The sequence below is a fragment of the Canis lupus genome, chromosome 17 (genome assembly GCF_011100685.1).
Source record: "Canis lupus familiaris isolate Mischka breed German Shepherd chromosome 17, alternate assembly UU_Cfam_GSD_1.0, whole genome shotgun sequence".
In the NCBI taxonomy this organism is placed as follows: domain Eukaryota; kingdom Metazoa; phylum Chordata; class Mammalia; order Carnivora; family Canidae; genus Canis; species Canis lupus.
Window position 1 is genome coordinate 31,151,752 of NC_049238.1, and position 14,223 is coordinate 31,165,974.

A 14,223-nucleotide genomic window follows, 5' to 3' on the forward strand; every position below is an offset into this window, starting at 1 on the left:
GAGGATCAGGCCAAATAAGATAAAGTATGTGAATATGCTTGTAAAGTATGGAATGCTATACAAATGGAAGATATTATCAAGATCATGATTGCATAGAAAGATGCAATCCTAAACAGTCCCTAAAAGCCCAGTTTTCAAAATATGTTCCTTGGGCTAGTAGTAAATGCATTCATTTACCTGGGAGCTTTTGTAATTGCAGAATTTGGGCCCCACCCCAAATGGGTGACTCATATAAACATTAAGTGCAGGTGGGCAGGAACATACATACCTTAAGCTACTGGTTTTTAAGATCTAAGTGTGTATCAGGATTACCTAGACCTAACTCCAGAGTTTCTGATTCAGAAAGTCTGGGTTGGGGCTCGGGGAATCTACATTTTAAATAGAAGCTCCAGTTGATCCTGTTGCCCCAGGACCACACTTTGAGAAATGCCCCACTAAGCTATCAAGATGTTGCTCTTCATAGTTTAGTTATGAATCTTAGTAGAGTCTCAGAGAATCTCCAAATCTGCTACTAAAACCCCAAGTTAAATTCTCAAAGTCAAACCCATGTGTCCTGAAAAAAGTCATCTCCATGCCTCACTTCACTGTCAGCAAGCAGGCACCCATCCAATTCATGAAAGTTTTGGGGTGGTTTTTGCTTTGATCTCTTGGGTTCTCTTCTTAGGTTCAAAATTAAGCAGCTATTTTAGGTCCCTTCTAAGTTCTCAGTCACTTCATTTCATGAATGAAATGAAATATTTCATTCATATGGAACATAAACATAAGTACATATCTATTTTATTTAGCACATCTCACGCTTGAAAAGAAACTAGAAAGTTCACAGAAGATAGGGCCTTGTTTTATTTATTTTTACTTTACACCGCAAATACCATGAATTAAGAATTATAAAAACTATATTAAAGGCGTATTTGCAGGGTGGAAATAATATGGCAGGCACACATACACACATGCATGTACATGTGCCTGTATACATAGTTGACATTTACTTCTAAACAGATATGAAAAAAAAAAAAAATAAACAGATCTGACCTCTCAAAACCTCCTTCCCCATTTATGTCTAAAATGGAGAGTTAGGAATATGAGTTTAAAACTAACATTACAAGGAAGGAATTGCCTTATTTTGTAGAAAGAGAAACACTTCCAGAGATGTGAGGGGACCACTACTTGTTTTTCAGCAAGACAGTATTGGTACCAGAATAAGAAGCTGTTCTCCATAGTCTTAAGATACTTGCTAACTTCCCTTATGTCCTGATCTTTAATTATTTTTATACCATAATCTTACTCTAAGACTGTTTGCCTTGGTTCGTACAAAATCCTTCTGAACTCAGTAGAAAATTATCCTCTTGCCGACTTCTGATTTCTTTGTTAGCCTAGGTTTTTTAGTTGGAATAGGGTGCTCACTGTTAGTCTTTTGGGGTAGGAGAGGAAAGTGACAGAGTTAAAAGAATCGTCCCAATCAGAGGGTAATATTAACTTTGGAAATAGTAAATAAACACCCCTCTTTTATTTTATTTTCAGGAGATGCATTTAGAAGACACCACCAGATTCTGTCCAAAGGAAGAAAGAGAAAGTGAGCAAACATCTTTCAGCGATCAAAACCCCAGGCAAGACCAGAAAGGGGGCTTTCGCAGCTCCTTCCGCAAGCTCTTTAAAAAGAAGTGAGTAGCCCTTAGACAAGACAGCATTGTAACTCATTTCCCTTTGGGCTAAGTCTTGAGGTTTTAACAGTAATAAGTTTCGAGTAGCCGGGTTTCACACAACAGCTTCAAGCTCAGTGCCTGCAGCCAGTAGCCACGATTCCTGCCAGGTGAATATGTTTTCTTGTTGTAATCTCCTAGAGTAAAAAGCAAACTCAGCCATGTCCTCTGCCTCTTTTAGCTCTTCCTTGTTCCCAAAGTTGTGTGTCTGAGAAGAGTAAGCAGAGGAGGTCCCCAGGGTAATGAGCTGATGACAATCAAATCCCTTTGAGACTGGGAGGCATGGGATCCACTGTTGGAGTTGGGTATAATGGGTGCTCCATCCAAATCTCCCCAGCTGTAGAAAGTTTTCCAGGGCATCTCAGCACTTCTGCTTATAGGAGTCTATAGTTATCCTGGATGCTAGTACTTGGTTTACTAGTGTTTTCCCTATCAGAAATGATGGAATGGATTTGCCTTGGGCCCTAGTTAAAGAAAAATTACTTTAATGGAGTTTCCATACTCCAGAGGAGGCAAAAACAAGACATTTCCCTCCTGTGGTCCTTCTAAGATTCTAAGTCCTTTTTGCAGGGAATCACCCATCAGGCATTTGGGCCAGCATTTATGAGCACTGTCTTACAGACTGGGAGATGATGGCCAAACCCCAGCATGAAATGTAAGGAAGAGAGATTGGAGCATTTAGCATTTGACCTGAGAGGGATTCTCCAGTCCAGTCACTGCCTGCCTGAGAGACTATTGTCTCTCATCTCCACTGGTCCTCAGGCCACCTCCCCCTCCCTTAGAGAGAGTTTCCCTGCTACTTAGTTTCTCTTGGGAGAGGAGGTTCTTGTAGTCAGTTTTCAACATTTAGTGGATGGAAAAGTTAAAGACACTGTAGCTGCCTTTGTGGAATTGCTTATAAGTGAGAAAGTAGAGGGAAATCACTTTCTCCCTTGAGGGTAGAAGTTACTGGCTGATGTAGATAATGGTCTTGATGGAAGAGTTGAGGGCAGGCCTGGAGTGAGGACTTTCTTGATGATTTGTCCAATTTTTCTCCCATGGGGAGGATGGTACTGAGATTAGTAGATCTCTAATTGTGGGTCCCTGCCTGTTACTGGAAGAATGAGGAAGAGAAAGAGAGCAACATTATTACAGTTAGATACAGTACTACTCCACCATGTCCTCTTTCACTGTGACTAAGGTAGCCCTGTGCATGCATGCATGACTATTGCTAGATCCCTTTATGCAGAGGGCGAGGAGTTAAGACTTGTATTACTCTCTTTACCTTCATAGATTAGATTTTTCTTGGCCTACTGCCTGCCTCTGTCATGTTTGGCTGGGATGGAGAGACCTGGAAGCAGACAACCCTCCCAACCTAACCTTAGAATTTAGGCTCCTAAATCCTTCTAAGGACTCCTAAGATAGCCACTGCTTAAGCCTATCTTTTTGTTAAACCACAATATTGCCAAAACAAATAGCCACTTTTTACCCGCTGCCATTTATAGTGAGTGGGTACTGTCTGTTGGAAGACAGTGAGCCATGGATTCACCACTGGTTCCCATTTTTTGGAGCAATGTAAGAGAATGCTCTGTCCATTACTTGAGGCAGAGGGAGTAGACTTGTCCTCTCTGTGTCTAAGGGGCAGAACTAGGAGCAGTGGGTAAGAAGAAGAACTATCTAAAAACGCAGGTACTGGGAACTGGCTGCCTCTTGAGGGAATGGGTTCCCCTGAGTCGAAGCTAGATGACTTGGGTCAGGGATGCTAATGGAAGGGATTCCTGCACCGAGTGGGAAATTGCCCAAGATAAGCACCTGAGATTTGCTTTATCTGTACTTTGGCTTTGTTTTAGATCAATCTGAGTAATCACATCTTTTTAACACCTGGAACAAGAAATTAATATGGCGTTGGGACCTATAATTTTAAAGACTCACCATGTGGAAGACCTGATTTTACCTTTCTGTAGCCCTCCCACCACCCCCCGCCCCCCAGCCCTCGGCACAGTGCTGAGGACTAGCTGTGGACTCTCCAAATTCATGTTGGTTAATTGCTTGCAGTCTTCTTGCACCTTTTGGGGATCCTTCTTAGAGAGTTAAGTGGATCTCCTTCGACCTCTTATCTTTTCTCATAGATCAGTCTCTTCTGCACCAATCACAGTGCTGCCACCAATTCTGCTGCTGTCTTTGTATTTAAAATCTGAAGTGGTATATGAATGGAAGTGAAGGGGGTGCCACACAGATGGCTGCTCCCTCTGGCAGACTTTCCTAGCTTTGAACATCTAGGGTAGGATTGTGAGCACCACCAGGTGATATTTGCTTACTGCCTTGTGTCAGGGTACCATAATAGGTGCTTTGGGACAGGATAAAGAAGCAGCTTGAGTAGTTCTCCTGAGTGTTCTCATGTAAAAACCATGGGAAGTTTGCTCTACTATGCTAAGATAGAGAGGAAGGATAAGAAAGTCCCAGAGTAGCACAGAAAGGTCAGTGGCTCTTAACTCAGATGAGAACACACCATTCTTCTTGGTGGTTAAGCATTCTTTCTTATATGCATGTACTGTATGAGATACTTGTGTAGGAATCATGAATGACATAGTCCCAGCTGTTGTATAGGAACTTGCACTCTGAAGTCAGGCATGTGGACAGGTACAGGGAGGAACCAGAAAGAGACATTTAGCTCATTCTCCTCCCATGTGTGGAGAGGTCAGGCCGGCAGCAAGCCGTGTGACTTTAAGAAGTGGTTAATCCTGGGTCTTGGAGCCATGCCACAACCTGGCCTCCGAGGTCCAAAATGGACTAGTGCCAGAAAAGCCACCTGTGTCAAGTTTGGGGTTCGCTGCCTGCCTCCCCCACAGCCCTCTGGAGGCTCATTCCTGTCTACACTGACACACTTTTTGTATCCATAGGGGCTTGTTTGGCTGGTGGCCCCACACACCCAGAGTGCTGCTTCGGGATGAAGCTAGGCATGGAGCCAGATGCAGCAGAAAACCTGAGAAAGGGTTCTCTTCCCTCTGAGGCTGGGAGGGCCGAATGCTCAGACCCACAAGGATTCAAAAGGGAGAGTCAAGTTGACATCATAAAAAAAAAAAAAAAAAAAAGTCCTGAAAAATGCCCAAGATATTTGGGAAAAGGATGATGCTCTGATTATTTCTATCTCAGGCACATTTGTCCTGGGTAGATACCAGGTCACATGTCCCTGAAAGCTGCCCAGAATTGATCAGAATAAAGACTACATATCTGAAGCTTGAAAATGTTAAGCAACTTTAAAAAATTTTAAATGAAGATCCTTAGAAGCCAGGAGCAGACCTAATATGATAGGCTGACGCTGGACTGAACCCTTATCTCTGCCTTTGAGCAGGGATTAAGACAAACCGTCCCGTTCTAGAAGGCTGGATATGGAGGCTGTTTAAGTCTTATATCTAGACTACTCTGAAGTGTGAAGCAAATGCTACTTTATCTATATATATATATAAATCTTGCACTTAGTTTAATAAGTATGCTTGGTTAGGGGTATGGCATGAACGAAGAGGATTATGTAAGACAGTTTAGAGGTAGAGAGTATAGGTGTTCTTTTATTCCCAAATTTGGGGAAGTGGAAGAAAAAGAATATGGCTTCCAAATGATTAATTCTGTTTCCTCACCCATTCTCATTCCCTTTAACGCTTTATACTTATATATCTCAGAGTGTCTCCTTCCTCCTCATCACCCTCCCTGTACCAGTCACATCAAAATCTCTCTCTTTTCTTAAAGACACACACATACAGAATACTTCTACAGGGCCCCATGTAACTGAACATCAGTGAATCCTCTTCTTTTGGTGTCTTACCAGCTGTTTTTGTGTATGCACAGCCTTGGCTGTGGAACCATGTAATAGAAAGGACTACCAAAGAATTTTTTTTTTCATATTTCATTTTTTTTTTACTACCAAAGAATTAATTGATAATTTATCCCACCTTCTTCTCTACTTCCTCAAAGCCTATTTCAAGTCCTCTCATTTCTTATCTACTGGGGATTCCTCTCTCATTTCCCTACATAACTTCAAAATCAAAGGAGATGATTGAAAGCATAACATTTTAGATGACTTAAACCTCATTACAAATGTTTCTTAATAGATCATTTGAAACCTATCACTAAGTTAAGGAAGGGTCTTTAGTGTACTAAGTTCTGTCTAGCACAAAAGAAGTAAAAGAAATAGTTGTAGTCCATTAGAAGCTTATAGTTCAGATGTAAGGGTAACCGAGCTGAAGGTTTAGTACCTAGAGCATAGTAAGCACTCAACAAACATATAGTAAAAGAATGCTAATTTGTCACCTTGTTGATTACTAGGGCTGACTGGTTTGGGGGACAGGATGGGTGTTGCCCTGCTCCCTTGCCTTTCCATGTGCAGGTTTGCTAAAGCTTTCACAGCAGACAATCTTTCCAATCAGAAAACCAGCCCTTCTTAGGTCAGAGGATTCCAGGGCACTGGATTTTACCCCTGCTCCTTTCCCAGCTCTAAATAAACTTACAAGGCTTATTTGTAGCAAATCTACACTTGTATGATCTACCCAGCTTGTTATTTTCTTTGTCTCTGTGGACTGAGAGGAAGGATGAAGGGCTGAAGGGAATAAAAGCAAATACGGTAGCTCCTTCTCCTAGATTCTGCAAATTATTTCCCAGTAATTTAGGTGTACATTACTTCAAAGCCTAATAGCCACACATTTGGAAGAGTCCAAGTGGCCACATACTATGTAAGCAAGTTAAAATTATCTTTGAAAGGATAAAAACAAGCTTATAGTCATGGCTACAGTAGAATGCTGGATTTTGAAAAGGATTAGCAAGTTAGCCATTAGTTAATTAATAGTTAATATCAGGAAATATAGAGAAATTCACATACTTGGAGACACAGAGAAAGTGATTTGTGAGAAGAGCGGTTAAAAAAAGAAAATACTAAGCTAAGTTTGTGGACTTTGAAAACTAGACAGGGCGATTTTGGCATTTGTTTCAGAAATGGGAACGCAACTGGTGAAGATTTCTGTGGTCCTTGGGGCTGGTGGTGACATCAAAGCTTTCCCATTTCCAGGTAAACACTAAACAGTTGCATGTTGGAACCATCAAAGTATAACATACTGGGTTTTGGAGAGATCAGATGTAGCTAAGAGGGGAAATGTGAGGTAAAGATTTTAAGTTTTGGCTAATGATTTTCTGATGAGAAACTGCCGTAAGGGGGAACCATTCAGAAGAAACACCACCAGATTAAAATCTTGCTTCCTATTTCCCACCCCAAAATATAGGCATTCCTAGCTTTCTGAATAGCAGAAGATATGGAAAAAGAATGAAATTGTCAAAAATATATCTTCCTAACATTTTGGGCACAACTGTACTACTCAGGGATGATTTGAACTGTAGGTAGGTGGGAATTCTGAGTTGAGAGGAGGTGTGGAGTCTTAGGGTGGGGCAGGTGGAGGCTCTTTCAAGGCAGAGTTGGGGGGGGGGGGGCTTCTGAAAGGGAAAAGGACTTTCACCTCACCAGATAAGATAGAATCTTATCTCATGAGTACCCAGATGGACTGGTGTTGAGAGAAAGAATAGTTTTTCCTCTATGCACTGTGATGTAGTGGAAAAGTGCTTCTTCCTGAATGAAAGTAGAAAACATGGTGGGCAGCTCTGGCTTCATCTGTGACACCAAGCATCAGGAATGAATAGTATTAAAAAAAAAAAAAATCCAGTCAGTCATCAGGTTTCCAGACATCAAGATTTTAGTCTTTGTGTGGATCCAACTTCTTTCCTTGAATAATATAAAGGGATGTTTGCATTCTGCCCAATTAATTCAGTAAGTGATAGAGTCACAATTAACTTATCTAACAACAACAATTAGGACTTGTAGCATACCAAAGATAGTGAAAGAATTTATCCTTCTTTTGTGGATAGTGGAAGCATGCCTGATTCTCCCTCAGCATATGGAGAACCTGTTCAGTTGTATAGGAGCTTTGGACAAAGAACTTCATGTCTAATGTCACTTCCATACATCCTGCATGAGGTCTTCTGATATTGGTCTTAGTCACTGGGCTAGTTTTACTCATTCTAGCTCAGAGTTTAAGTTAGCCAAAGGGCCCCAGCCTAGCTTATCAGAGGTTATTTCCAGAAAGCCTCCTCCCTCCAGGGACTTCTGACATGAACAAACTGGAGAAGGTGCAGAGCTGGAATGGATTACCCAACTGGCTTAACCAAGATAAAGGAAGAATGCACCCTCGACTGGGGACTCAATTGGACTGATTTGAGTTGTTGACTATTGATTGATTGGGCTTGGTCTCCTTCGTGGTGGTTGAGATTATAGAATCTCCTCAATCTGACTACTGTACTAATTTCTGCATTCTACCAAATGTAGCATATATGTGTGGTTGGCTTCAATAAATCTTTCATTTAAAAATGAAAACAAGCAAAAGCAAGAGTTTGTAATGTAATGCCCAAATTCAGTAATGGCCCTTGATAGATAACCTTGATTGAGAACAATGAATTCCATCCATTTTAATTTAAGGGCCTTGGTAATTTGTGGAATAGTTGCTGGGTTGAATCAAAAATAAGATTTCCTAAATTTTCTGAGCTTTTGTTTCCCCTTTACAATGTTATACACAATATCTTACACTAACATACACAGTTGTCACAATTGTCTCCATAAAGCATTAGAAAGATATTCTCTTTATATTCGTTGCAAATTTTAGTTACACATGTGCTGAGTCATGAAATTGAAGGAAAGTAAAAATTATTCCAGATCTAAAAGGCAATTGTTTTACAAATGCAAAACAATTTGGATAGATAAAATATCTGAAAACAAAACCAAATCAACCTGTACTTTATCTGTGTGCTGAGATTTTAGGTCCAGTGGATCAGAATACAGGGAAAAAACTAATGAGAATCCCTCAATGGATCCTTCACCCACCAAACAAGATTTCTTCAGAAACCGACTTGCTCTTGCAAATGACCTTGACCAAGGAACAGCTGTGTAAACATACTTAAAGTTGTATTGTCAAGTGGTAAGATGAGGATAAAAAGCTTGTATATATCTGTGTAGGAATATATATATATATATATATATACACACATATATATATTGATGTATAAATCCCTGAGGAAAACTAATATAAATACTTACATATGAAACTAAATCAACATACAAGACATTGAAGAGATGAAGATTAGTCTATGGTTGAGAGCTGGCTTTTTGAACCTCAACACTTGGGAAAAGGGAAATGAAGACTTTTCACAGCATTACAGAAACACAATAAATTTGGAGGAAAATAAATATTTGTAAGAACAAAAACTTCCAACTTGAAGTCATTCCCCCAGTATAATATTGAGCATGTAACATGGATGTGAATTTTATGCTTCCTAGGCATTTACCTTATGAATTCATTCCAGTGCTCTTAGGCTAATACACATGGTGTTAGGGGCCAGGTCTGTCTTGCCATATATCTTCCAAAAACTCCAAGGCATACCTAAAGGCAAAGGATCAATTAACAAAGTTATATTTTACATGTTGCCAATCTGAGTTGTGGAGTATTTGTGCTTAAACCATGATATAGAAGGTTCAAAGCATATAGACACATTGATCTCCAAACAGGAAGAGAACCCTGAGAGTAGTATTTCTTTTGTTCTGTTGTTATGAAAATCAGTACAGGGACCAATGATATCTCTCAAAACTGGGAGGCCAAAGAAATATTTTCCCTCATGGGGATTATGCTGTAGATGAGAACAGTTCAGAGTCTATGTGTTACTGAGTATTCAGGATTTAAAGATCCACTAGTGATCCTGAATGTCACAAACACTCATGAACAGATAGATTGGGGGGAAAAGCACTTATTAAGCTACATCTTCTCTTTAAAAAGACTTTCTTCAGTCTGGAAAGAAGATGGCAACATCAGTGCTTTAATGGCTCACACACATGGGTTGCTACAAAACACCAGGTCAGAATGAAAACTACGGCTGGCAGTTCTTTTTCTGTTTTCCAGAAGTAAGCTGTAAAAAAAACAAAAACAAAAAACAGTTTTTATAGCTCAGACAGGGGAATCATTGCAATGAGGCTTGCCTGGGTATGGGGTACTAAAATGTGCTTTGTTTCCACATGGATATGTCCAAGATGGTCCACATCCTTGACATGCCCCAAATGTAAGAATAATAGAAAAAAATTAGGTCTCTCTTCCCAGGCAGTTGTCTGTAATGAATTGGAGGCATTTGGTTACAGCTTATTCAAAATCTTGGTACTCAAACCAACTTTCTTTAGAGGGTGTTCCTCTAGGAATGTGCTGTATGATAGATTTGGGGGAAGTTTAGCTTCTGAGTGTTGTAGGTTTTCTTCTACTTGTCTGATGGTTAATTAGGAACTCATCCATTAGCATTTTGAACAATAGGAGGTCTGGAGCACTTAAAAGATCGCTTCCAAGTTTGGAATATTTGGAATATTTCCAATATTTAAGTGTAAGCCAAGCTTTTCATTTTCCTTAAGTTAATGAACTCCTTTGAAGTTCCAGTTTCTCTCTATTAGTAGGCCAAAGGTGGTTTGGGTGCAATGCCTGAAAGCACAACACAGAACTGACTGGATGTGGGAAGTGAAGTACAAATCACAGTCTTTTAAGTAAAGTGTAAAAACAATAACATTTCTTTCTCCTTCATAATGTTGATCATATAAATGATAGATTCCTGGGAAGGTTTCAAAAGCATCACACACCTCGCAAAGGATAACATCCTTTGAAAAAATCTTGATGTTACATCGGTAGCATAACTCAATTTTGTTGTATCTTATGAAACTAGCATATAAAATTAGTAATAATTAGTGCTGCTACTCTCTGGGTCTCCATCACTCGATATCTGGATTTTTCTGGTAGCTTTCTGACTGTCCCCAAGTACTGTCTGTTCCCATCAATCCTACACATCTCTAACACATTAATATTTCCCAATGCTGGATTGTATGATACTCTTTGTTCTTATTGTCTACAAATTCTGAACTCCTTGACTTGACATTCAGGGCTGTCTGTCTCTCCAGTATGGCTCCAAATCTTCTCTTTGGCTGCCATCTCCCGTTTTATAGGCCTGCTGGACCACGTGTATCAGCAAAGCTGGGCTTTTATTGCTTGCTAGTGAGCCTTGAACCTTGCTTCATGCCTTTTTCCTAGCCTCTTTCCTCTCTGCTGGTCTTCAAGGTCCAGTTTAAGTCCCTCATCTTTTTGTGATCTCCTGTGTTGTAACATGTCTGTCTTTTGATATATTTTATCTTGTCTTCCCAAGAAGAATGTAAGTCCCTTCAAGGACAGGAACTATGACGTATCTTTGTAAATTCCTTTCCACTTCTAGAATAGTGTAGAGTAGACTACAGGGAATAAAATCTATTCATAATTTGACAAAGAGCTTCAGGATTGTCATTTTACCTTCCCGCCTTTCATTTTTTTTAAAAGAAAAATACCAATCACAAAGGAAATAAAATACAGTTGTCTTCAGAAGCACTTTTTGCTTAAAGGCAGAAGGCGCCACTGCCACTTTCACAGCATCTAGAGTTAGAAAACATCTCTCCACTTAAAAAAAAAAGTTTGCTACTTTTTTCTGTGTTGTCCTGGCTCATTTCATAATCTTTCTACATAGTATTGTAAATCGACAGTGGAGATAGGATCTTTAATAATATTTCTTAATGACATTTAATATAATGCTGGATTAAGGATGAAGTCAGGGTGAGAAGGAGGTTTGCAGTTCCTACATCTGTGAGCTCCAGTCTCCTGGAGAAGTACAGTTTACAGGAGACTATAGCTGTCTTCTGGAAGTCTCTGGGTTCATAAGCAGAAAGAAACATTCCACCAGGAGATGAGGTGGATGTTTTCACGCAGGTTGGGAGTGGCAACAGGTCCCTTCTGCAGCCTGCTGTGGTTTGTGTACAAGCCCGAGCAAGGATTCCCCTGCTTTTCTGACTCCCAAAGTGGAACCTTGTAGAACCAGGGATTTGTGGAGCAGCACCCTAGGGTTCTCTGTAGTGGGTTGTTTGATCATGTGACAAATAGTTAAAACCTGTTGGAGGTTTGAAAGTAGAATGTTTCTTGCTTGCCCAGGGAAAACCATTTGAGTAGTGCTTTCTATAGAACTTCATGTCTCATTTGCTTACCTTCTTCAAGTCTTTACTATTATGTTACTTTTGCCATGAGGGCACTTGTAAAAATTCAGGTTCCTGGATACTAGCTCAGTCCCACTTTATTGAAATATTTGTGAGTGAGGCCCAGGCACCTGCATTTTAAATGCATTCGGGTGATTCTTTGCCCTACCAAAATTTTAGGGCCATTACATCTTAGACCAATAAATTGATCTTAGTATGTAAGCTTCGGCACGCAGATTCTATCCATAGATGGAAATTTAGGACAGAATAAAGAATTGATTACACTTATCTTGAGATACAGAAAGTTGATAGTTCATCAAAATCCAAATGAATCTTTCTGAATTCTTAAATTTATCATCTGTGACCTTTACTATCACATACAGTAATATTTTGGTTAAAATATACATATACACAGGATTAGTGTTCTTTATAATAAATTGACAAAATTGATTGTATAGTCCAGATAATTGCATGCACTTAGGAAAACAATAAAATGAATGTCTTATATTAAGTTGTATAATAAAATTAAATCTAGTTTCCAGACTAAACTTTCTCTTGAAATATCACCATTGATAATTTTCTTCCCAAGCCTAAACAGTAATGCTTTTGGGACACTTCGGATTCTCATAGCCTAAAAGTTGATTTAGCATGAAGATGTGACTGTAGCGCTCTCAGCATCTGAGCATCCTGGTATGTATGGAATATGGGCCAGTAAGTCTCACAGTGGTGGGGACAGGGTGAGGGAAAAGGGACATGATATATACTCTTTCAAAAAAGGAAATGAGTTAACAAAAGAGGTTGAGAAAATTGATGAGGACCTATATATTTTAAGGGAAAAAATAGAAATTGTTGTGTAATACTAGACCTAAATTTTAAACATATGTATAAGAATATACGATATGATTTAGGTAATGCTGAAAATATTATTTTTGGAGGTTGTCAGAACTGCAAAATAGTCAAGATTTTTCTACCCAAGTAACTTATTTTCCAAAACTTGTTTTCAGAGAGCTTATGCATGATCTTGGTAAGTCATCTAAACTCCTTTCTTATCTATAAACTAGATTTTTTTCTCCCCTCTTGCCTCGTTCCCTTCAGAGGTAATTGTATTAAATGCTCATAATTCTCAGCAGGAAAACAACGTATTGTGTTTCTTCCTCATGTCCATAAAGCTGATTATCTGAAGACAGTGGTCTCTACTGTAGAGGTCTGTTGTTGGATACCATCTGTGTTTCTAAGTGGGTTGTTTCCATTCAGCCCTAGGCCACATCCCCTCTCCTTATTATCACATTTTCCAGGTGGGGCAAATGCTTTAGCATACAAGCATGCTCTTATTTCTTCCATTTTTTAAGCAAAAGATATCTTGACTGTTGTAGCTATGCCTTATATCTCTGCTTACCTTTCTAGTAAAACTTGAGTGAGGAAACTTGCTCCAGTTCTCTCCTCCCATTGTTTATTAGACTCACTTGGCCTGTACCACTCCCCTCAACTGGCTGTGTCCAGTTTATCACTGACTTTCACTTGCTAAATGAATAGTCCACTCTATCAAATAGTATTTGACATGCTTGTCACCTCTTCCTTCTGAAATACTACTACTACTACTACTAATTTACTAGTCTTCAAGGGCACAACATACTCTTGGGTTACATCTTTCTTAATTGGCAATTCCTTCTTAGTCAATTTGCTGGTTCTGCTTTCTCCTCCCTCTCTTATCAGAGTGGCCTGGGGGCTCTCCTTTACTTAGATCTCTTCTTTTTCCATTTTGTACTTACCTTCTTTGGTGATCATATCCAGTCTGCTAGCTTTAAAATATGATCTTTATGAAAGTGACTCCCAAATTTATAGCCTCAGCCCAGACACCTGTCAGAGGTCCGACATAGTTATATTTATTGAACTTAATATGTCTGAGCCTGCTTCATCACTACCTTCCCACCTCAGTTAATGGTAACTTTGTCCTTTAGTTGCTCAGACCAAAAGCCTTGAAGTCATCCTTGACAATTCTGTTTCTTTTTTTTTAATTCCTTTTTTTTTTAAAAAAAGATTTATTTATTTATTTGAGAGAGAGAATGCATGCACAAGGACTGGGAAGGGGCGGAGGGATAAGCAGACTCCCTGCTGAGCACGGAGCCTGTTGCAGGGCTTGTTCTAAGGACCTTGAGATCATGACCTGAGCCGAAGTCAGATGCTTAACCAACTGAGCCACCCAGGCACCCTGACAATTCTGTTTCTTAACCCCATGTTCAGCCTCTCAGCAAATTGGCCATCTCTGACCACTTGTCACCACCTGCACTGCTCTCACCTTGACCAAGCTAGCCTTCCCACTCCCACTCTTGACCCCTGATTGTTCTCAACATGGTCAGAGTGAACCTCTGCTCAAACGCTCTATGAGCTCCTTTTCTAAGAGAAGCCAAAGTCATTAAAAGTGATCTGGCCCCTGTTAAACCT

The 14,223-nt window shown here is 39.8% G+C and overlaps 1 protein-coding gene across 4 annotated transcripts in view; it reads left to right on the forward strand.

Annotated features, from left to right (window-relative positions):
• ARHGEF33 (Rho guanine nucleotide exchange factor 33) overlaps positions 1–13,869 on the forward strand; it is an 80,444-nt gene extending 66,575 nt beyond the window's left edge. Inside the window, exons 17-19 of one of the 4 annotated variants that reach the window (XM_038561337.1) lie at positions 1,519–1,658; positions 6,658–6,732; positions 8,527–8,661. In XM_038561337.1, the coding sequence (XP_038417265.1) occupies positions 1,519–1,658; positions 6,658–6,709 (192 nt within the window). In that variant the 3' untranslated portion in view covers positions 6,710–6,732; positions 8,527–8,661. Of the gene's footprint in view, positions 1–1,518; positions 1,659–6,657; positions 8,095–8,526 lie in introns of those variants that run through there. The other 3 variants (XM_038561338.1, XM_038561335.1, XM_038561336.1) reach the window with 3 other exon arrangements.
• The last annotated feature ends 354 nt before the right edge of the window (positions 13,870–14,223 follow it).